This window comes from Nesoenas mayeri (genome assembly GCF_963082525.1).
Source record: "Nesoenas mayeri genome assembly, chromosome: 3".
NCBI lineage: Eukaryota > Metazoa > Chordata > Aves > Columbiformes > Columbidae > Nesoenas > Nesoenas mayeri.
Genome location: NC_137544.1, coordinates 81,088,526 through 81,113,264, shown reverse-complemented (window position 1 = coordinate 81,113,264; position 24,739 = coordinate 81,088,526). Strand labels below are relative to the sequence as shown.

At 36.4% G+C, this 24,739-nt stretch overlaps 1 protein-coding gene across 13 annotated transcripts in view; it reads left to right on the top strand.

The window, feature by feature from the left end:
* Positions 1–923: 923 nt before the first annotated feature.
* RGS7 (regulator of G protein signaling 7) overlaps positions 924–24,739 on the top strand; it is a gene marked incomplete at both ends in the record, with an annotated part of 236,082 nt that continues 212,266 nt past the window's right edge. For 12 of the 13 annotated variants that reach the window (XM_080343037.1, XM_080343031.1, XM_080343038.1 and 9 more), the window contains one exon: positions 942–1,019. In XM_080343037.1, the coding sequence (XP_080199163.1) occupies positions 942–1,019 (78 nt within the window). Of the gene's footprint in view, positions 1,020–24,739 lie in introns of all 13 variants that reach the window. The other variant, XM_080343032.1, reaches the window with a different exon arrangement.

Here is a 24,739-nt window from a genome sequence, read left to right as displayed (position 1 = left end):
CACGGACAGGCACTGCGGGGCCAGGGCAGGGCGAGCCAGTGCGGTGGAAGAGGTGCAGTGAAGCTCGCAGGCGAGAGGTCTGGGGGGCAGGGGAGGGTTTTGGAGGGAAGTGTTCGGAGTAGAGCTCAGCCCTCCGGGCTCTCTGCACCCGGCCGTGCGGTCTGTAGATGGAGCACATTCTTACACCTGCGTGCAAAGCCGGAGCTACGGCATGATCTGAGCTCTTGCTTAGTGCAGCTCCCGTGTGACCGGAGGGGAGGGCGGGGAGGAGACGGGGCTGGCGACGGAGCCGGTGTTTTGCAGTGAAGTACAATCAAAGTGGGTGAAAGCCACCTAAAAGGTTTTCTGGCTTGTTTCTTCCTTCCCCCCCCCGTCACCTGCTTCCCTTGCCTGGCATATGTGTAAAAGCACACACTTGTCTCTGAATTAAAGAGAAGTATAAAGCGTCTGGTTTGCTTTTTGTGTGTTTGAGGGTTGTGAAAGTTGCTATGGCCTGAGCTGTGAGGAGAGGGCACTGCTGAATAACAGTTATGGGCCGAGTCAGTCCTCCCAAAAGTGTGGTCTGGAAGGTGTGGAGTGGCCTCCTGAAGCCTCTGTAGGGGAGCAAGTGCTCTGTGAGGATGTGTCTTCATCATATGATGGTTAGTGCTATGCCAGGGAGCTATTTGGAATGGTAATTCGTTAACATCTAAATTAGATTAAAATTTCACATTCATTATTTACAGGCAAAAGAGATTAATGACAGTAAATGGTGAATTAGCAGCTTAGCTTCCATGTAAGTATGTGTTGGAGTAAGAGCATACACTGACTCTGGTAATATGTTGGTAGAAAGTCAGGTCCATTAATCATCCGGGAAGGAAGGAGACCTGAGGTGACGTCTTACTGAAATCACTTTTACCTTTTACAGTGCAACGTTCAAAAGCGGATCAAATTTGTGGGACATGGCACAAGGAAATAATTATGGGCAAAGCAGCAATGGGGTGGCTGATGAATCCCCAAACATGCTGGTGTACAGAAAGGTAAGCCTTTGTGTTTACAAAAGCTGAGGAAGGGACTTCAGGTAATGGTGAAGTCCTCAACTCTTCTGCCTAGCAAGTGAGGCCATTATTATTGCTGTTTCACTCCAACTTCATGAATAGATGCTGCTGCTGAGCTTTACATTGAATGGAGCAGTTTAATTTCAGAGCAAGATCATCTCACACTGATTTGGAATAGTTTGTGTCTGTTGACATTTTTGATGCCTAATGCAGCTTAAATGGCATGTGCAAAACAGATCTATATCCAAGGAATTACTAGTGGCTCGTCTTGAGAAATGACTGGATTTATTGTTTTAAATGTTCAAATACCCACACATGTCAACTTTACATCGTGTTCAGAAACAGCTGGGTGTGAATTTGAAATAATGTATTTCATTCACTTTCTGCATTGATACATGTGATATGTGATGGTTGTGATATGCCAGAGACTGGAACGGGTTTTGAGTTCAAATGTTCACTTGCAAAATACACTTGTAAAATGAATTCATATCTTTAAAAGCTAAATATTAACTGTGTAATACAATATTTTGTATTTCTGTCTCTGGGCAAAGAATTTCAGAGTGCAGGAAAGTCAGAACTATTAACTTATTTCATATGTGGGGAGAAACTGATTGAAGGTATTACTTATCTGCAATTGCTACAACTTCAAAAAACCAAACACATATACTCCAGATATTATCTCTGGGAAAAATGTATAATGTAGTTATTCTGATGGCATCAACAGACAAATTTCCAGACACTGAACTCCAATAGTGGGACTTATTTAGCCACTGTGTTTTCATTTAAGTGACGGTAAATACTTGAGGATTTTGAGATGCGTTTATGCAATTTTTTTTTTAAATAAAGCTTTAATTTCATTTATCAATAGTGGAATGACACATTCTTATAATAATGGAGAAAATAACTTTGCTCTCACAAACTGAAATACATAATTATGCAACTATCTGTTTATTCCTAGAACACAGTACTTTCTAACTTGTTTGTGGTTGTTTTTGTTAGGTGGAAAAAAAAAATCAATATTTTTACTTTGTTAGAGGCATTGACTTTTATTTTTGTAAGTTAACTGTAATAGAAAGCATCCGATACATAGTCAGTTTAGTCTTTAAGGTGAACTGAGGTATCACCAGTAACTGCGGTAAGTGTTCTTTTCTCAGAAATTAAATAAATAGACCCAAGTTGAATTTTGAATGTTTTAAAATTTATTTATTTATTTTTAATGTGTTGCTGATTTTGGTTATTCATATTTGATGTTTTGAAAGATTAGGCTCTTTTTACCTAAGTGAATGAATTAATGAACTTGGTTATCCATCTATTTAAGAACACACAGAGAAAAACACAAGGTAACTGTGCCACTAACACCACAAATATGTTTTGAAATCCAATTATATGCATGAATTTATATGGGAAAATATACTGCATATATTAAAAGCAATATACCAAAGCTTATATTGTTTCTTATAGGTTTTTGATCATTCTAAACAGAATCTTTCCACATTTGTCACATACTTACATGCTGAGAAAGAAGTGCCCTCTCAGTTTGTTTAGTACATGGAGGTGGAATATGGAGAAACTGTTTCTCTTGCCATGTGGTGACTTTGTCTGAGGAACTTGTCAAGCTTGTGACCCATTCGATTTAGTGTAACCTCATTCCAAAATTTAACATTACCGCTGAGCAGTCTCAAAATTGAAAGGGAACTGCTGAGGCAAGTGACAAGAATGCTGGTGGGGCATGGGAAATTTGAAAATGGGGAGCGGGGATAGGACACGAAACCTCAGGGGTACACTCAGCAAATCAAAACATCAGACACCTTTCTAGTTCTCTGTAAATCAGCAATAAAGGGATGATATCAGTTTGTGTCTTCCTGTGTGGCAGTGGTCCTTCTCTTGTTGTAGCTCAAGTGCAAGTGATGCACTGAGTATTAAACTTCCAAAGAACACTGACCTTCTACAGCATTACCTGCCATATTTATTTTTGTACATGTCAACTTATTTTTGTAACATGGTGAATCAAAAGATCATATAAAATTGTGCACACTGGTGTTAGAATACAGAGAGAAAACTAAGTAGTCCTGTGGTAGTATTCAAGGAATAGGAACAGAATAACAGATAATTTTTTAAAAGTCACTTATCTTTTTTCTGCAGTATGATATTGCTGTAATCAAATGTGTTATAAATTCTATGTCTAGAACATAAAAGGAAGGTATTTAGGTGGAAATCATTTAACTTCAGAATATATAATCTGTGAATATATTTCTTTAATAACAACAACTAAATCACAGGATTCCTTGTAATACATTTGAAAACACAATACTTCTCTGTCTGTCATTGTGTTGGAAATGAAAGCACTGTGCAGAGTGAACAAAGAACTAGATCTGCCAGCTTCATGAAGGACTCTTTTTTTTGGCCAACTGGAAAAGTATTAATAGTTGTTAGGAAAAAAAAGTAAATGTGCTGTTGGCTGGCTTTGGAAGGAAACTGAATTTGAAGTCTTATATTTTGAATAATGTTGCTGAAATCCACAAATGCAGAAATGCTTTGTTCTGGTAGTTTGTACAACATCAAGACATGGAATAACACACATTTTGTGATATGTGTACCTGCAAGGAATAGATGGGGCATCTCTTACTACGTGTGTTAACAAAGAACTAAAATTTGGCCATGATGAGTGAAGACGATTAGGTATAAACCACAATTTTTTAATCTGGTAATTCTGCTAGTTAGTCTAACTTCCAGACACAATCTGAACTAAGTATGTTCTAAACTATATGGAGTTATAGCCCTAGGTTTCCAAATCCTGATTCTATCAGGAGCATTTTACAGAAAATTCTATACAGAATGAAGTTCTGGTATTCACAAATTCAGTATTTTAGCCTTGAATCATTATAGAATCATTATTGCACTTCAAGTACATTTCAAAATATTGACAAAAAAGGCTGTTTTTCTGTTTTTTAAAATGTATTTGGTTTGTGATTTGTTACTTTATTGAAGGGTTAGAAGAAAGATGATTTATCAAATTCTAATCTAGAGTAATACAGAGTGTAGATAGCCTGTTATTCTCATAGTAGCTGATATTCATAGACAAAAAGGGTTTCATTGCATTTTGCTTTCAGATATGATTTTTTTTTAAGTCATCTTAGGATAATTAAATATTCAATGCATACGTAACTTTGAATTACTTATTTGAATCTCTGATGGAAAAGCCAACAGCATAGATGAATAGTTCCTTATATCATTTTTACATTGCCTTTTAAGATGCTTGTGTCAGTGTTTTAATGCCTTGGGGAATACTTTTTATTTTAATAGAATGTCAGCTGCATTATTCTTTTTGGCTATCAGCCTAATTATAAAGTAACGACATGTGACACATTGTTGGTACTGACACGCCTTAGAAAAAGTCCTGAATTTTTCTGCTGACAGCCTGAGGCAAACATGAAAAATGTAAAACCCCTGCTTTCACTTCCTCTCCAACAGAGTCCATTCCAGTCAGCAATTAAAAGAGACAAGACACCAGAATCCACAGAATTTTAACATCACAAGTTTCTCATACAGGGATCTCGGATTTCAGCAGCACTAAGTTACTGCCGCAAGCTAGGTCTTAAAGAAGAAACTTGAGATGTAATATAAAGCCCATATAGTGCAGTTTTTCAAAGTTTCAGGGCCAGATCTGCCTTTTTTAATGTCGTGCATGGCGCAAATAATCAAAAGAATGAGTTGTCTTTGAGCAACTTCCATTTTAGACCTACTGCTAGTCCTTCTAAACCATTGTCTGTCTTTCTGGTCTGCGCTTTACTTAGTTTTTTAGTCAAACATATGCTGCAAGGATTAGGAGTTCTAATTTGTAAGTTTAATGGTTATTGTATTGCTGTCTGAAATAGCTTCATTTGAGAGATCATAGCTCTATTTTGTACCAATAAGATTAGCCTTGTCTGAATAGTAATATTGTTGTGACCGAGACTTTGATTCTCTACCTTCCTCACTGCCCTGAATGTTAAGATACATTTTGCCAAAGCTGATTAGAATTACTAACAGTCAGGGCTTTCAATGCTGTGATGATGATAATTAGTTGTTTGTTCTGTTCTTGTGACAATTGTTGAAGGTCATATATGCCAGTACTCACGTATAGCAAGGGCTGAATTTGTAATCTCAAACTACTTCTTAGTTTAGTGTGATCTGACATTCTTCATAAAAGCTATTTCTCCAAAGTGTGATGCTTGGCAAATGCTGTTGTAAAGAAGCAGTAGCTGTGCAGTGACAACATTTGAGGAAATAGTGACCACCATCTTCTAATAACCATTCTCTCCTCTGCTTATACCAGAGATGACTTTCAGTGTAGTGTGCAGATAATACTGTGTTCTTATGTGGCTTTTATTAACTGCTCCCTTAAAAAGATTGTTGGAAGAAAACAATATTACAGATAACTGTATTCCTTAGAGCCTGTGAGGCTAAGTAATGACATGGTAGGTGGGAGTTTTCTAAATGCTGTCATTTACTTTGATAAGGGAAAAATTAGTCTGATACTATGCATTTCTGAATATGCTATCACAACCTATGGAGACATCTTGCTCCCAGTATAAACTACCATAGTTTGTTACTACATTGCAAATGCCAAGGTACTCCATGGTTTTAGAGATAAGTGGTGGTGTTTTTCTTTTTTTTCTCTTCTCTAATTAAATTACAGTATACCTCTGTATTGTGCAATTTCTTTTTCTAAGAAGACGAGTGGTCCTGTTGCTGTTTGTGTGGATCTTGGATGCCAGTCTTGGTTTTATTCCAATGCTCATTGTTGTGGAATTGATGGAGAAAGATCCATATTTGTGGACCTCAGGAATTCCAGCTGTAGGAAGAACAGAATTTGCCTCCCTGTCCAGTATGAGTGTTACAAAGGTGGTGTTGTAGTTCTGAAGTCCATTACAGAGGTAATATTTAGAGGACAGGAACTTAATACTGAAGGACAGAATAGTTGCTAGATGCTGTGGAGTGTCTCTCATGTGGTGAGACTGCATGTGTCCCTGGATGCTCTCACCTGCATGTTTTATATCTCCCCCCTGTGCACTGAGTTATATTGATGTTGTATTCTCTCCTGGAATTGTTAATACCAGCTGTAGCGTGTGTGTTTTGGTATCATTTGTGATGAGTGGTATAAAGGATTTGACTGTCTTCACAACTATACAGAACCACTGAAAGTGCCGAGGAAACTTGATTAAAAATATGTCTACCTGAGTCTGCAGGTGGCTAGAGCTGTGGGAGGCGCACCTGCCATGTATATTTGCTTTGGTGATTCCTGCTGGTGTTTTCCATCCCTTCTGTTCTCCTCTTCCTTCCACTAGGTGTAGAAATATATCAAGTGATACTGCAGTGATAGGTTTACTGCTGCTTACTGTTCTGAGCTTGATATGCTCAGATCACTGGCATTACTGTCAAATACAAAAGCCCCACAGAATTCTGTGCCACCTTGTTACTTCCTCTCTCCATCCCACATGTGCCACCTGAAAACTGTATGTGCCTGTTTTGATTGTGCAATGTCATTTTCAGTTTCTCTGGTTCTTTCTTTTGAAGCAGTCTACATTTGTAGCTATGGAAACAATGACGCTATTGATAGTGACGTGCAATATGGAGTCAGAAATTGTTTGTTTTAGGGTTTTGAGTTTTGTTGTCTTTTGCTTCAGACTTAGAACATTCTTTGCAGACTACAGGAACTTCAATAGTAATCTCTATCACATGATAACGTTTGACAGATTCTCACCTAAGCTAATATGAACTGTAATGAGGCCATATTAAAATACTTATATGTAAATACAACTTGTTAAATTGTGGCTATTTTCCCAGTCCAGGAATCACAGGCCAACTGAAGCAAGTTGTAATCTTCAGTATAGGAAGCACTACACCAGCTTCTTAAAATCAGTCTGTAAGAGCTGCTAAAAGAGAAGAATTTGGGCTTATGAAGTCCATTTACAAATCTAAATCCCAGGTCATGCCTAGAAAGAACAGAGTGAAGTCACCAGCAGAATATGTTTAATAATTTTTTACATGTCATAGAACTTTTCTGACAAAGTGTTGGGGAAAGGTAGAGACTGCAGATATACAATAATGTAGAATAAGAACAATAGCTACTTTTCAACTATATCTCTTAAAAAAAACTTACAAAAGAGATGCACATAATTATTCACTGTGTTACAGATGGGTAAACTGAGGCATGACTGTAATAGGTAAGAGGAGCAGTAAAGCTAAAAATCCTTTTTTTTTTCTGTAAAATAGAGGAAACTATTTTCTACAGAAGAGGGACCCTTAGGGCTTAGCTTGCAAAATACTACCTGGGATGGCTTCCTTTTTTTAAATTATTTTTTATTTTTTTATGGAAAGGTATTACAGTAGTGGGGAGAAGAAGTTGGAAATGCAGAAGTATACCTTTTGTCAAATTTGATCAAGGCAAGAAAAGTCTGGATTTTAATAATGGTGTTATGAACTATAGAAAAATGAGTAAGGGAAGAAAACTTTGAGGGTGGGATTAGCAGGAGGGAGGGGATTGACCACTTTAGAAAAACATCTTCAATTGAAACTTTGAGATGATGATGCAGTGAAGAAAATGTACATGTACAATTTTCCATGGCGAAGGCATGAGCTGATAATTTTTATTTTAGTTTTGATTGCCACCAGCTATAAATAAAAGTTGTATATAAAAAAGATTGAGCTTGTTATTAATGTGTTGATTATAAGAATAACTGGAATACATATAGCAGGAATAAAGTTGTCTTGGAAGCCACAGGGGACGTTAGGCCTTGGAGCTGAACTGTCTGAGGAGCAGACTTGAGAACTGTATCTTCATTTGGAAAGTGACAAATGCCTGGAGTTAGCGCAGCCCAAAAAACAGAGCTGTAGGAACAGGTATAGGAGCATCTTCTAAAGCCATTGTAACTGTCAAGGAAGTATTTACTAGATGACATACAGACTTCTTAACTGACAGGGATGAGAGCTTGGCATTTGGACTATTTAGTCTCCTAAAATTTGAGGTCTCTTTTTTGCTCCCGTGTGTATATAACTAGAGAGATGACACTGTAATGTATATTTTATCTGTATTTTTCCAATGAAGATGCCTATTTTTCAAGGTTTTTGTAATTATGCCATTTCTACTCAATTGAGGACATCTTTGATAGCCATTAAATGGAATTTGAAGTGTATTAGATCCACACTGTAATTCAAATAAGAAATCCTTTTGGAGAAGTCTCTAAGGATGTATCATGTTGTCTTCATATCAAAGATGTGCTGGCTTAATTCTGAAAAACCTTAAGCAAGAACCAAATAGACCCCAAGGACCATCCAGACAGAATTTTATCCATCACTGTGAAATCATAATTCTTCAGGCATTCTTGTACCAATTTTACCTAAACCAGGTAAAACAGAAATTTTGAGGCTGTGTTAACTCTTCTCCATCACTTCTGCTGGAGTTGTGTGTTTCCTTTCTCCTTCCTTTGATCAGTGCCGAACCCTGTTTGACTAACATAGTATGAAATTCTGGGGAGGAAGGATTGGACCACAGAGGAAGAGGTAGCAAACACAGAGGATCTCATCACAGGGCAGTTCAGACATATGAGGATTATCTAGCTGAAAGTGAAAATTGCTCCCTACAACAGCAACATTTTTTTTTCCCTTTCTGTTCCAGTTATTCTGGATGACGTAGATGGTTGTATAATGTGAATGTACGTGTAGGTACATGCATGTGCACTTAGAGTATTTCAGTAGTCTAATCTAACAAACAGATTGGGAGTTATGAATATCCTCTGAGCAGTCCAGGATCCTGCTGCCATGGGACAAACAGTGGCAGTGGGGTGAGTCAGTTTTTGCAATAGATTCTGTGGGGTCAGGAATCTTACTGGCATGCTGCTTTTGTGGCTGTTATGCCTTTGTGACCTTCTTCTTTGTTGATTAAAGGGCAATCCACGTAAAAAATACACAAGCAGCCCCCGTGGAACTTATTTTCAAAGGAATATTATGCCAGCCAAGCCCACTTTTATTGTAATCTGATTATTGATTCATAGTTGATCATAGGTGAATAAACATGAACAGAAAGCTTGTACTGGGGCACATTTGGGTATATAATAGTATGTGATGTAGCACTATTCTACTTTATCTTCCACGTTGTAAAAATGAATTGCACTGAAGTATTTCAAATAGCTGTTATTTAAAAGCATCCTAAATTCTGATGGAAAACCACAGTTTTTCTGATCTACTTTTATATCAGGATGAATAAGCAGTTTACTGAATGCCTTTTGAAAAAGAGACATATTAGTGCTTCTTAACACCTACACTTTTCTGAACTACAGACTTTAAGAGGTATTAGTCTTCCATGAGCTAGATTCTGCCCTCAGATGTAGATTTACAGCATCTCTTGATATCAGCAGAAGTCATACAATTGCATTTGATATAGAATCAATATCAACAAGAAGAAGGACAAAGATTAATACTAAACCCTCAAAATTGCACAAACTCGAGGCAGATATTTTACAATAAGATTTCTCGTTATGTTGTATGCTTTTGACTATATGGAGGAGAAAATATAGAATGTTTTGTGACTCTACCACAAAATCCCTGATATTGGCATGTTTAATGCTGCAGACATGGATGAGCTGAAGAAGTTGTTCGACATTGTTAAACAGGATGGCTAGTTAGTGGCAAATGGAAAACATAGTGTATGAATAATGCTATCATACAAGGCTATAACAAGATTTCTGTATGGCTTGAATATTTTAGCTGTATCATCTGTAAAATAGGTGGTCTGCAGTATAATTAAACTAATTTTAGTGAAATACCATGAAGATCAACTGTTTCCTTTGTACAGAGCACATAAAATTTATCAAAGTACTACATTGCATGGTAAAGTACTACAGTAATAAGAATGCAGTTTTAGAGAATTAGAATACTATAAATTACAAAATTTCTAACCAGCTGCTCACAGTATTGCTAGCTTTCAAATATCTCCATTTTTAAAGAGTAACTAAGCAACGACAAATCTCATTCAAGTCACTAGGAGCTTAAGTTTTTTACTATCTTTTCATAAGTCATGCCTGTTATTCTGTGAAATCATCACAGTACCTGAATAAAATATTTAGATTCTGTCTTCTGTGGTCTGGAGGGAATACTAGTGTCCATCAGAGGAGAAGAGCCATATTAGTGCCCAGTAGGGCTAACACATTAGTTTGGTTTCCAAGAGAAAGGAGAAATGCCTTTGGCTTGTTTAAAACAGGGATGAATTATATAGTGCTTTACCTGTGCTCATTTCTTAAAAACCTGTAGTAGGACAACAGTATCCCTTCTATGGGAAAAAATATTTTCAAAGTTTAAGCAGCTCCTCTGTTCCACAGACAGTTGTGATCTGAAGCACCTAGGTTCATTTATAGTGGTAAAAGTAGTTCTGATTTTTCTTTCTCTTTACTATCAACTTCACTTCTATAACATTACTTTCGGATGCTGAACTTCATATTCAGCTGTTTACTAAACATGCTGTCCTGTTCTTCTATTGAGGTAGTGTTTGTGTGTCATTTTGAGGTACACTCATAAGAAAAGTATGTGGACATACGTTCTATTACATAACTGTGTTTATATTTATCTCTGTGGATTTTATATGTGGCTGGCATGCCATTAACATTTCAACAGCAACTTCGGTACATATTTGGTCAAGCAGGCCATCACCAATGCTATTCTCTCAGTGATTCTTTTGGTTTATGTTCTTTTTTTTTTTTTTTTCTGTTGAGGTATTGAGGGCTAACTTTGATTCCAGGACACTGGAATTGAAAATCCTTTCTAGTTTATTTTTCTAGTGTTTAGGAGCTCTCACTTCAAACTAGGGAAAATAGGACATGTACAGCTATCAGTGTGTAACTGTGAATTGCTTCTGAAGGTTCTACCTTTCCTTCTAATTCACTGGTGTCTGTTATCTAAATGAAGACAAACACAGATGTTGAAGTGTCAGTTTATGTTGTCTGGAAGGTTGTTAGCAAAGGACTTCGAGTGGCCATCCTCTTTTTCTTTAAAATGTATTGAAGACCTCTGCTGCTTGCTTCCTTTTCCAACAGGAATTCTACCCTTTGTGGCCTGTGAAATAGTTTATTTAAGTAGATATGATTTTATTGGGCTAATTCTTGGTCACTCTTTGCAATACTAAAGGACATGAAGGAAGTTCAAGGAGGAAACATTGCATGTGAGGCACTGAAAGAAAGATATTTAGCATCAAGTCATTCTATCACTTGCAATATGTTTGACTTCATGAGAGGTGTCTCACCAATTTCTCTGTCTGGCAAATATGGCCAGACAACCAAGGGTGAAGGAGACCATGAGGACTGTGCGGGTGCTTCTGAACACAGTGTCATAAGTGCCCTAAATGGTGCCCTTCCCCCTGGGCAAGGAACAAAGCTCCTGCAGGGATGCTGAGAGGGATTCTCTTGAGGAAGAAATTAATGCTGGTCTCAGAAACTGTCTTCCATGCTAGATGTTGATGTTCGCTTCCCGGTCATATTGTTGATCAAGTATTTTGATGGTGATTTTAGTTCATCAATACTTGTTCTGCAGTATCCTGGGTGTCTCTACTGCTGTCACATGTTCATCAGCCAGCCAAAATATTGCTGTTTGTGGCCTGCACTCATGTTACACACTGGAGGCTGTTTGGCTCAGCATTCTGTTGGCAAACTGAAATGCTAATTTCTGTGCATAAAATTTAAAATTTAAGTGTAAAAGAAGAGGTGGCAAAGTGAGTTGGGGAGACTAATCAGAAGAGGCTGAGACTAGATAATTTCTGGTTTTCCCCTCAATGCACTGAGTGGTCTTTACATCACCTTCAGAATAGTATTTGAGGATCACCAAAATGGAAGTGAAGCTTGATACAGATTCAGTTGTTCACATGATTTGATCCAAATGTCAGTGGTTTTGTTCTTTCTTATCTTGACAGGCCTTAGCAAAAGGAAATATGTTCCTGTATGTTCTGACTTTTCTTACTTATTCCACCTTTTTGACCTTTTCATATAATCCATATAGACATGGCTGACATGAAAATATTAGCATCAATTTAAGTTTTAGCCATATTGTTGACTTCAGTCTAATATTTTTGTCCTATTCTTTTACAAGCTATCTTGAATAGTACTTACAAGAGGAACTACTGACATGCTTATGTATTTATCCATTAGACTTCAGAATGTTACTAGAAATGTTCAGTGTGCTGGGTTAATATATTGTTTGCTGCCCTTGGGACAGGTGCTCTCTTGAACATTTGAAGCATGTAGTAGGTGCATTTTCTCATCCCCTTTTTTTTTAAGCTAAGCGTTCTTTGTGTTCTTTCCTATTTACCTTGTAGAATTAGAGGTAAAAATTTGCTGTATTTATGTAGCCCTAAGCACAGAGTAACTGCTGTTCTCATTCAGGCTATTAAAGTTAATTGCTTCAAAAGTAGTACCACACAGTTCCTGCATCAGTGAAATGCTACAGAAGTTCTTATGTGGTTGTGTCCTGGTGGTAGTGTGCTGGAGGTGTGAATTCCAGCTTTCTTCTACTGAAGTAGTGGGCTTGATGGTGCTAGGTTTATGGTTGGACTCAATCGTAAAGGTGTTTTCCAACCTAAATGATTCTGTGATTCTATGTAGGCTATACTGTAGAATCCATTAGATGAAAACTTATGTTTTGTTTATATTCCCTTCAAAACAAGTAAATGTCATTATGACTTTTGAATGAATTGCCCTTCTACAAGCTAAATTAATTTTCATAATTGACATATCAATTGTAACATTAACCATTAATGCAGTAAATGACTTCTGACAAATGAGAATAAATGAGATAATAGTCATTAGCCAGTGTGACACCTTTTTCTTGAAGGAAAAAATGGATGATATCTTGAGGTTATAATCTGCATTAGAACACAGTGGAAAAGCAGTGGAAGATAGGATGTTATACTGAAATGCAGCTGTAGCCATAGCTTTTGCTAATACTAGGATGATTTGTGATGAGTGGTCTGGTACATTACTCTTCTAATCTGCCAGATCTCAGCTGATTGCCTCCCTTTAAGACTGAATGTGATCATGCAAAGGGAGACTCTGAGTGTGGGAGAAGGAAGGTTAAGTCTAGGTTATGCTGCTGAGTAGTTTTGAATAAATAACTCCATATCAAGCAAGATGGAAGGCATACAAGCACTTTGTGCTTTACTCCTTAGGATGCAGAGAAGTAAGAGAGAGGTACTATTTTACATAACACGTGAAACAGCATTTATCTTAAAAATAAACAACCCTTCCCAATTTCTCTGAGTAGGAAGACTGGAACCACAGAAAGTCTTCATTTGTGCAGTGCTGTAAAAAACTGTAAATTCCTCATGGCTGACAAATTCTTTTAATGTTACCAGAACTCTTTGCTTAAGGGCAAGGAGTGTATCTAAAATCAAGTATTGCATTTAGAAAATAGGGCAGTGGGAACATGGATATGAATTGTAGTTCTGCTGTCCTGTTTGACAAAGTGGTAGTAATTTTATGTCTCTGTTTCCCATTTGTGATTTGGAGATAATTCAGATGGATTATTAAAAGACACTGAAGATAAGATTAATTATCTTTTTGGACAGCGTATAGTATAGTGATGGTAGTATTGCAATAACAAATATAGCCACATTTTTCCAAAATGCCCTTTTTTCAGTTCCTTTTGACAAGTCCCCTGTGATTCATTACAAATCCAACCTTTGACTTTCTGACTAACAGATTCTGTGTCCTTTTTGAGTAAGGTTTCATCAGCCTGGAGAACTTTGACTCCCAGTGGAGTGTTATATGGAGATATAGTGGCTAAATCTCCACATGGCATGCAGGTAATATACTTCCTAGAGTCATTGCTTCTGTTTCTTTACCTGCTTCAAATTCTTCTGTGAGTGATGATGGAGGGAAAGGAGATGTGCATGACCTACAGTACAGGCCCATCTGTGAAGACCAGATGGCATCTGTAACAGTTTTTCCAATGATTTGGTTATTTTCCCTTCCATTTCCTGTAAATTGTCTAGGGGAAAATCATGTGCTGAAGCAAGCAAGAATAATTGAAGTGCTGACCTTTATTGACAGAATGGCATTTTGTGTTTTCTAACCACCACAGCCTAATTTTGCTTCTGTAATGCCTATAAATGCTGTGTTTGAAATAATAAGTAATTCTATGAAATCCAAACACAGTTTTTTTTCATGCCACTAGAAGAACAGAGGGTATCTCTAACTAAAGCCATGCGTGGGAGCCATGCTTGTGAGATTTTGCTTTCCAGCAATTTAAAACTAGTAAGAACACTGAATAAGTGTTATGGCAAGTGTAACTAAAGGGACATTCATCCACACTATATTATCTCCAGGCTTTAATTTCTGTAACAGATACTGTAATTGTACCTCTCAGCAATATATCCTAACATTCACTATGCTGAAGCAGAAAGTCCAGTCTTTCAATCTGCATTCATATGGATAGCATGAGTTTAATATGAACAGTGAGTGGACCTGCAAAACAACTGGCTTATTTGTTTATTTTGCTTGCCCGGTTGCATGGTGGTTTTTTTTGCTTGGTTGGTTGTTTTTTTGTGTGTGTGTGGTGTTTTGTTTTGTTTCGTTTTTTTCCCCACGAAGGCTAATACTATTGGCATCTGTGCTATCACCAGCAGGATGTAATTCACCAAACTGTGTGTGTATGTGTCCCCATGTTTGCAGCTGTTAATCTAGCTTTGCCTAAATTTTCTCACCAAGCTTAATCAGTGTGGTCCTCTCTTTTATTATTGATTTTTATATCCATATATAGAAATGTTTTGCCTTTAAGCAAAAGGAGGGAATCATGTAGAGGAAAGACTATGCTATTGAAAGGTCAGTTACTCTATAGAACGACATCATCAGGTTTTGGCGTTCAATAACTCTTATTACCTAGCCAGATCACTTTTTCATGTAATATTTTGTTGAAGAGATTCAAATACATTCTAACTTTTGACAAGTATTACTTCTGAATGAGCAACTCTCGTATGCCCCTTCTTGAAACTCTACGACATTCTTTTTTTTGAAGTGTCTATTCATTTACCTCTTCTTCTATCAGAACTTTGTGCTCTGGAATGATTATCTTTGTTAATGGTATAAAATATTTCCCTCACTTTGGATTAGTGTCCAGTTTCTTTTCCACTTTTCATAAACTTTTATCAAGTGACATTAGACGCACCTCAGTATGTTACTTCTAAAATCCATTATACTAAACAAATTTATTTGACAAAACCATCTTTGCCTCTCAGAAGCTCTGAGGTTTTTTATTATAAATGACAACTCTGGAATTGTAACACTAGAAAAAATATCACTTTAAATTGTTTTGTTAGAATGTGGCTGTCTGCTAATGAGGTTGAGTCATGATCCTAGACAGTGCATAATTTTAAGTCTGGTGCCACGTTGGGTTTTGTGCTGTCTCTGATTGAGACTCACCAAGCTTTTCCTTCTGCAATCACAAAAACTTTTTTCTGAGCCATTATACATTTGTTTTTGCATCTTTAGTTCAATTTTCACTGCTTCACTTCAGTATGGAAATTTAATAAAAACCTTTTATTAGTATAATTTTATAGCATTGAGATGTTAGTCAAGTTCCCTGAGTGAGGAACCAAACTAAACACCCCATACAGTTTGTGTGGACTAAAGAAATGCACCTTATATGCAGAGCCAAGATCTTAGTCTAATTGAGGTATTAGCAGTCTAATCAGAGTTGTTATTCATCCAGTTATTATAGAATACTCCACACAGATAGACACTCACATGTGTATCCCTAATTATCCAATTATTACTAATTCCAAGTATTAGTATAGTTAAAACGGATATACGTGAACTGTTTAGTTTCTGTTTCTTTCTGTGCTATTAGGGTCCTAGGGTCAATAGTGCTAAGTTATCTTCTAGAAGGATGGTTAAGGGTTATATCTGCATCCTGATGGAAGGAGTATGATGCTGATAACTGCATATTTCTTCCTTGTTACTCTTGGATCTGCTTGTTTTTATTATTTTGTGTTCACTAACACAGCCATCTTGCTTGGTCATTCTTTGTTTCACCCCAAGTTCCATTTTATATCTGAGTTTTACTATAAATGGTGTGTTTTACCCAGCTCCCAAGATTGCATTCCTTTACTAAGAATTTGATGATATATTATTTGTATTTTCAGCCTTGGAGGCCAGGTATCTTTCCGTGCCACTAGTGTCAAAAGTCTCTACTATCATCTGTTGCTTGAGCTTTTGGGGGCTTCTGTTACAAATCCCTATCTTTCTTCAACAGCCTTCAAGCTTCTTTAACATAAGAAATATCCTTTTCATCACCTTGTATTAGGATAATTTATTTATATTTTATTTTAAAAAAATTTTTACAAAACAAATGATCAAGTAGAAAATCTGTAAATCTGTGTATTTACAGATACATATAGATATCATGTTTTGGTAAGTACTTACGGTTAATTTTGCTGGTATGTTATCAAAATGACCTTATAAAAGTTTTCACAGTAAAAGATGAATTAGTCTTGTTATAGATATGAAAGACTCTATTTAAAGCTTACTAACGAGAGAGCCACAAGATTTGTCTTATAAATCTTACATAGTCTGCAATCTGTGGACCACAGCATACCAGTAAAACAGAGCTCAATATAACAGGTCAAATCTGCTGAAACAGATTGGCTGTGATCCAAAATAGTTGCATGTACAAACTGAGACTGTTGGTGAGTGTAATCTAAGAGGCCCCATTAAAAACCATGGCCTTCAGCAAACAAGTGATTATTGCCTCTGTCTTCCACTCAGGTCTTATAACTGATGCCTGACTTTGCAACAGTTTGAACTTTTCAGTCATGTCAAATGAATACAGGTGAAAGACCTTATTAAATAAAAAGTGGAAACAGAATGATTTTGGACATAATTTGAACATCCTTTTGGATTAATGACATTAACAGTATCAGTCAAAGACCCTGAAAATTGCACTTATTGATGCCCAGAATAACTGAAGCATCTCAGCTGACAAAATGGATGGTCTTGAATTGTGATATGCATGAGAGTTTATTTGTGCATAAATTTTGTTGTGTTTCCAAGTACAGTCCGTCATCACTGACTATTTTTACAAAAAGCCAAGAATTCCAATTGTATTGTGAAAGTGCAAAAATATATATTTTATCATATTAATCAAGCAATATTGCTGTGAAAGCCGCAACTCTCTAAATCAGTAAATTGCAGGTGATCTTTCTGGAAGCTCTCTTGGGACTAAATATCTTCTTAATCACTGTAACAAATTACTTCTGTTTGTTACTTTTAGGCAATAGAAAAGGAAATTCTAACGAAGAAAAACTCTCAACTTATTTGAATAATAATCTACAAGGGCCTTTTTTGGTTATGGCAGTCCGTGATTTTTCATATCTTGAAGTGTTCACCAGTCTTTGTAGTGCAGATGAACATAGTCTTTGATTGTCTGTGCTTCACTGAGAAGGCAAGAGAAAATGCTTTTTATCTCACAGCCTGACAAATTGATTTTTTTTCTACAGAGTACTGTTGGATCTTACAGCTTTAAAGTGGTGTCTTAATGTCCCAGATCTATTTCCATTCACCGTTCCTCAAATAGAATTTGAGCTTCTGAATTTTGTCTTTTTTGGAGTATGTTTGAAAGGCAGGAGACTTTTTTTTTTTTAAATACACATAAAGATAAGGAGAAAGTTTGGTATGTTATTTCATGACTAACTTCAACCATGCTTCCTCAAAGAAGGCATAGCTGTTTTCTTTCACTTTTGAAGTATTTTGAATTCCATTTTTAAAATGGAGTTGAAATGTTACATGAAGTTTTTAAATGGTTTTTACTACTTTAGTACTTCTTTTTTAAAATGCTTTTTCTTTTAGAAGAGCTATGTGAGTGATGGAAAACTAAGTTGTACATCCTTGGATTTGATTAGATGACCTTCAAAGGTCCCTTCCAACCTTCCCTTCCCTTCTGTGATTCTATGATCCTTGATTTTGCTTTGAAATACATGCTCAAATGTGTTTCTTTTCAGTGCAGGTGTCCTTAAAAAACGATATGATTTTTGCAAGCACTAATCTGGCGGATAAATTGATGGATTTACATGTGCAGGCTAGAGCACGTCAAACAGTATGAAAAACAGTTTATTTGACAATATTATCATATTATTTTATTATGTGAAATTATCTTGCTGAAGAAGAACATGTTTAGGGAAATAAATTACCAAAAGAGCTTTGGCTTTTGTTGTGCAGATTTGAGGGACTGAATATATGAACTGGTTGTTATTCTTAATTGCAGTTGCCATAAGGATCTTGACTGTTGTTTTGGAAGCTCTTAAGTTTCAAAATTATATTCTTTCTCATATGATTCTGTATAACTCTTTGGAATCACCATTTCAATTCTTGGTCATCAGAAGTCTTGAAATATAAATATTACCTGTAGGTACTTGTCAGATCAAGCATTTGTGTAATTCTGTGACTGATCACTGTAAATCCACAGGCCAGTGTATGCTTGAAAGAGATCTACTATTCAAGAAGATCCCATTTGCAGAATAAAATAAAAGAAACCTTTAAGTAATGGCAGTTCAAAAGCAACAGATCCTGATACAGTGGTCAAGTCTTAAAACTGCTAGAAAATGTTTTGACACTATACATATAGGGAGTATTCTGAACTACAGTTAGTAGAACATAATAGAAGATTTTTCTGACTGCATAACTATGACCATCTGAAGTTTGGTATAGGTCAGAGTAAGTTAGATGATCTTTAAAGGTCACTTCTAACCCAAACCAATTCTAGGACTCAAAGTCATCTGAAGATGGTGTTTTGTTTAAACAAGGCTGGTTCTCTAAGTCTTAGCAGGAGACAGACTTCAGAGTCTTGCAGAGCATTTGTGATGCCAAAATGATAAGGCACATCCATTCATTAGTACGACTACGTGGCTATATATTTTTAGAACCTTCCTGTAGTTCAATGAAGGCAAACTTTATGTAATTTATCTTTGATACAAGAGCTAGCAGATGCAATTTAAAGTGCTGCTGAGTTGACTTTCAGCATGATCTGGTTTTATATCTCCTCTTGCACTGCAGAATGTTAGGCTTAGGAGCAAAACACCCAGGGCAGTGCTATCTAGTTGAAGAATGCAAGCCTTAAGCTGATGGATACAACAGCCAAAGGTATGGATTTGGAAATCCATTAGTTTCCTTCCGAAATAATTACAGCACTCAAGGAGGGATTTTGTCTAAGAAAATACAAAGCTGTTAATGACTTCTAATTTGATTTTGGTATTTTCGGGAGATTTTGTTTGTTTCTTCCTGGAGGGTCCATCATGCAACTGCCTAACTATAAATTTTTTTGTCATTTTTTTTCCCCAGCTATTAGTTGTCTGTATTCTGTAAACTAAATTATACAAATTTTACTCTGAATCAGTATCTTCAAATTGACTTTTTAAAAGGAATAGAATAAATTTTCTTGGATATAAACCAACTTTTTTTGATAGTGGTATTAGTTAGTGCTTCTTTGCATGTGGCAGCATTTGCCATTTGGTGACTTTCTTGTAGGTATACTCATTGACATTAAATTAGTAGTTGATACCATCCTAATGTACCAATATACTGATCTCAGGCTATGTTGTATTTATATCTAAGTACCTGCTTTGCCACTGATAAGTATCTATTGGCTTGACTGCTTACTTGTACATTACTCTATTGATCTCTCTTCTTATCTTGCTTCTTGTACTCTTGTATTTGAGTCAATTTAATCCAAGGACACAGAGTACTTTTAAAGTTGCTTAAACACACAGCAGGAAGATTATTCCGATGATAGTTTTATCATTGATTTTTGTAAAACTCTGTAAGGTACACGATTAAAATCTAGCTGCAAATGAAGAGATGCATTTGAAGAGATGAGATTTATATTTAGAGTTACAATAAACAGTATTTATTCTCTGTACCTGAAAAAAAGCTCTGGGTAGTTTTTTGGGTGTTTTCAGTTGTGTGGAAATTCTTGGGTACTATTTTGTGGATACGGGAGAATGGCTAAATTTTCCAGGCTTGTGGGCTCTGACTGTGTAGACTATTTGGTGGCATGTCAAAAAGAGGTCAAAACCCAGGCTCTTCTGAAATTAGAAGTTTCTTTTTATAGTGCTTTGCCTTTACATTCAAATTTCAGAGGTCTTATGTGGGAGCTACCCTCAGCCTTTGATTTACTGTATAGTAGCCCTCATGTACTTTCAGTGTTGTGCAACTCCATCTGTAGCATTCTCTCACTTGTAATATTGTTTCTTCAAAAGTTTTTCTGTTTCATGGTAACTTGTCAAACTGATTTACACTTTGTTCAGTCATCCAGCCATTATTTGACATGTCAAAGCTGAATTATTTCCTCAAAAGGAGCTGAAAATTAATGGAAATTGAGAGCTTTTGATCTCTCTGTGAGGTAGGTGGTACATCACTGGAGGACTGATGATATCATATTGCAAAAGTGGGAATAGTTCTTCAGCAAACCTGTCTATGTTGCACCAGGAGGCAAGAGGAGGATAAAATGCTTTTTAATTAGGTGATTAAATTTGCAGTCCCAGAGATAACTTATAACTCCAATTTTTGTGATGCTACTGAGAAAGTTTTGTTAGTAAGGGCTACTGCTGAGTTTCTGGGAAGTGACTAAATTTTTGTCTTCTAATCACCTTCATGTGAAATCTAAGACCTGTAAGACCTCTGGTGTCTTGGGGTGTCTGATCATCCAAAACATTTTATCACAAGATTGACATTTGCTGTTTTCTACTTTGTATTTCAGCACTTCTGCTTGTGATCATAGGACCATGAAAATGCTCTTTCTAAAAAAAAACAAAAGACAAAAACCAAACAACAAACCTCAAAACTCTAGTTCAGTCTCCAGCTCAAAATGACTGTTGCCCGCACTAAATCAGGCCAGCTGCATTTGCCACCAGTTCTTCTGTGAATCACGGAGGAGTAAAGGATTGTGGAAATAGAAAAGTAAGAGAAGTGGTGTGAACAGATTTGTATGAAGTTTCCTTATTGAAGTGTTTGGGTTGATAACATTGACTTTTGTTTAAAATCTGAGATCATCGTAAAATGAGGAGTTTTTGAATTGCTTTTCTTCACAACATTTCAACTTTTAAATGCTTCAGCAGATGACATTTTTTTATTCAATCAGTGTGTTGGAATTCTATTTGGAGGCAAATGCAATAATGTTAACCTGCAATGAATGAAATTGAGTTTATCAGTTTAATTCAGATAGAAAAATCTCTGTGTTAATATTGCTTTTGTAAAACATGTTTTACCTCTTGCAATATCCTCTAAGAAAAGCCATTATAGAGTAGAAAGGTGTATTTGTAGCCTAAACTATGAGATATTTAGGGATAACTGTTTATTATGCAGGGTCTTTCTAGTTAAGCTTGGGGAAGCCCTAACAGTCTGTGTCTTAGATCCCTACCAGCAAAGTGGAAGTATTGTGATATGTTTACGATTCTACTGTCCTATTACACTACTGTGGTGGAATAGCTAAATACATGCAAATGATAATATTGTCATTTAAAATATACCTATGATGTAAAACTGAAGAAAAACAGCTACCAACTTTGCAATACTAGGATGATTAATTTGAAAGACTACTGTGGATCCCCTTGTGTTGTACGCCCACTGATACTGTATTCCTCTTCAAGTCATATCTGTAAATTTAAATCTAATAGGAAAATCCTGATTTTAGTTATTGAAGAGTTTATGTGTGTATGTGTATCTCCACATAATTATGATTTACAATGTTATTTGCAAGTATGGGCTACTATAAGTGCAGCTTAAATTACTCTTTCTAACCCTGTTTATAGTAATCTGAAACCAGTTCTGTTTAACAGCTTCCTTTTTCTGGTGCTTCATGAGAGTGCATGAAGTGACTGGTTAAGCATCTGCACCTTGCAAATCTGTGTTCTCACAAATAGACGTAATGAGTTGCCTTGTCTACATGGTCAACTAGGAAGCTCTAGCCAGTCGAGTGTCATTTTGAGCCAACAGAGTTATGTCCATGTAAACTAGCGGAGGATTAAGAGCAGCTTCTTTTACTAACTCCTCCTCAGTTCCTGGGTCACACAAGAAAGAGTCCTTTAGAGGTTCACTATAAGTGGTTGTCTATTGTCATAATAAAAGACTACTAGTAGAGAACTTCCTCTTTTGTAAAAAATTAACCTGTTGTCAAAAAATTCAAAGTCACAGACCTCCTACACTCTCTCTAAATATACATTATATCCAAAACATGCTGAGATGATAGGGAAAACTGTGGCCAGCTACATTCTTATAAAACAAACCTACTCTGTAGAGAAATCTTCTGTAAGTCACAATCTGTCTTCTTTTAGGGAAGGCAAACATTAATTTATTTTCTATTTGATTAGTTAATATTCTCTTGCAGAATGTCTCATGATTGTCTTTGGCTTGTGGAGCCTGTTTATGTCTGCTCCAGCTGATGGATCTGTTCCTGGTACATATCCTGTGGAATAGACTCTAAAGAGTGCTACAGCACCTCATGCAGTTTGTCCATGTTGTTTTGCACTAAAATGCTGAAAGATCTTGCTTGGCCTGTTCCCCTGATGTTTTTTATTGGTGAAAAGATCTTTGGGAAAATTAGTGCCAAATATTTCATAAGCTCAGGAACTTTCTGCTATATTCCCTGTTTTGTAGAAAGAAGTATGAGGCTGCTGTGCTCTCATGGTGGTTCTCAAGAGTTAGCTTCCAGCACTAGTGTTGAGACCTGTCTGTGGAAGTCATGTGTAAGCTGTGCTGCTCACTTCTTAATCAGTGCTCCACTAAGGGAGACTGGGTGGATGTAATGGTAAAGCACCTCCCTTGGCAACACCACATGTGCTTTCTCCTTATCCAATAATGGGACTGTGCCTTGTAAAACACCCCATAATAGACTCTTTTTAAGTATACGGAAAATTTTTGCTATTGGAGTTCTCCCATCACTGTAGTATCTTCACTTCAAAGGTATTGTTACTGCTCTAAGTTGACAATGAATTTCCTTATTAGCTGGTAAGATAGAAACTGATGTTTTGAATTGATACAGATATGCCATGAAACATTTAAATATTCCTCCCTCCTCCCCCCCATTCTATAAACAACTCTGAAATTTAATCTCTTGGCTAAGTCATATGCAGTATGCTAAATACTTATTAAGGATAAGCTGTTTCTGCTTTTAGAACAAACATTAAATGGCAGATGCCTATAATTCTAATACCAGATGCCAATGATGGAAAGGATTTGTGACCTAAATACTCCTGAATAATTTCTTCTCTAAATGTGCATTTCTTCTCTAAATGGCACATGATTTCACTGATCTGGGTAACTGGAGTGGTCTTTGTTATCCATGCTTACGTTAGGATAGATACATTGGCAAGGTGCCTTTGATACCATTCTGTGTAATTAGAGTATGCCTTGCTCTTTTGAGAGAAAAAAAAAGTATAATAGATATGGAGTTACCCTATTTAGTGAAATCAGTTAAAACCCTCTAACTTCAGTGTGGAAGCCTGTAAACCAGTGCATTAACCAAGATCTGAAAGTACTAAAGAAAAGTATATTGCTCACCTTCCCCAGAGGGGAAACTTGGATATTTTGGGTTCCTTCCTGTTGTGCAGCGAAAGGGGTCATACCAGTGCTGATGTTTGCAGAAAGATTAGATTCTTTGTGGGACAGAAGGGTTTGTGAAGACAGAGTGGATATAGGAGACTTGTTTTTTCCTTTCCAGCCCAACTAGAAGTCCTAAGTTTGCTGCAGAATTACTTAGAGGAGGTTCTTTTGTGCTATGTTATGCATAAGGTCAGATTAGGCTGCCATAATGGTCTCTTGGAGCTTTATATTAATATTAAAACAGTCAAATAAAAATACACTCTTCTGTGAAATTCTTAGACCTAGGTTACCCAAGGTAGAGAAGATTCCTTTTGTTTCAGAATGACTTGGCAGCTTTGTTAGTGTGTTTTATTTTTGATTCTTATATGTATATGTATATGTATGGTTTTTTTTTTAGCTTAAACAGAAATATTAGATTGGTGCAAAAGGAATTGTGTTTTTTATACATTGTTGATATTTGCTGTTTGATATTGGAACACATTCTTAAATAAATGTGGTTATGTTATACATCATTTTAATGTGCTTTTCTCACTTCATGTTGTTTTGCTGCTGACTTATTACTTGCTGTTTGTTTTATATTTATTTTAGACTATGGAAATGATGTTAGACAAAAATCAAATTTAAGTAATTTTCTTATTTGAGTTCAAAATGGGTTGTAAAGCAGCAGAGACAACTTGCAACATCAACAATGCATTTGGCCCAGGATCTGCTGACGAACGCACAGTGCAGTGGTGGGTCAAGAAGTTTCGCAAAGGAGACGAGAGCCTTCAGAGTGAGTAGTGTAGTGGCTGGCCAGTGGAAGTTGACAACGACCAATTGAGAGCAATCATCGAAGCTGGTGCTCTTACAACTACATGAGAAGTTGCCGAAGAACTCAGTCAGCCATTCTGTGGTTGTTCAGCATTTGAACCAAATTGGAAAGGTGAAAAAGTTTGATAAGTGGGTGCCTCACGAGCTGATCAAAAATCAAAAACATCACCATTTTGAAGTGTTGTGTTGTCTTCTCTTATTCTATGCAACAAAAATGAACCATTTATTGATTGGATTGTGATGTGCAATGAAAAGTGGATATTTTATGACAACTGATAATGACCA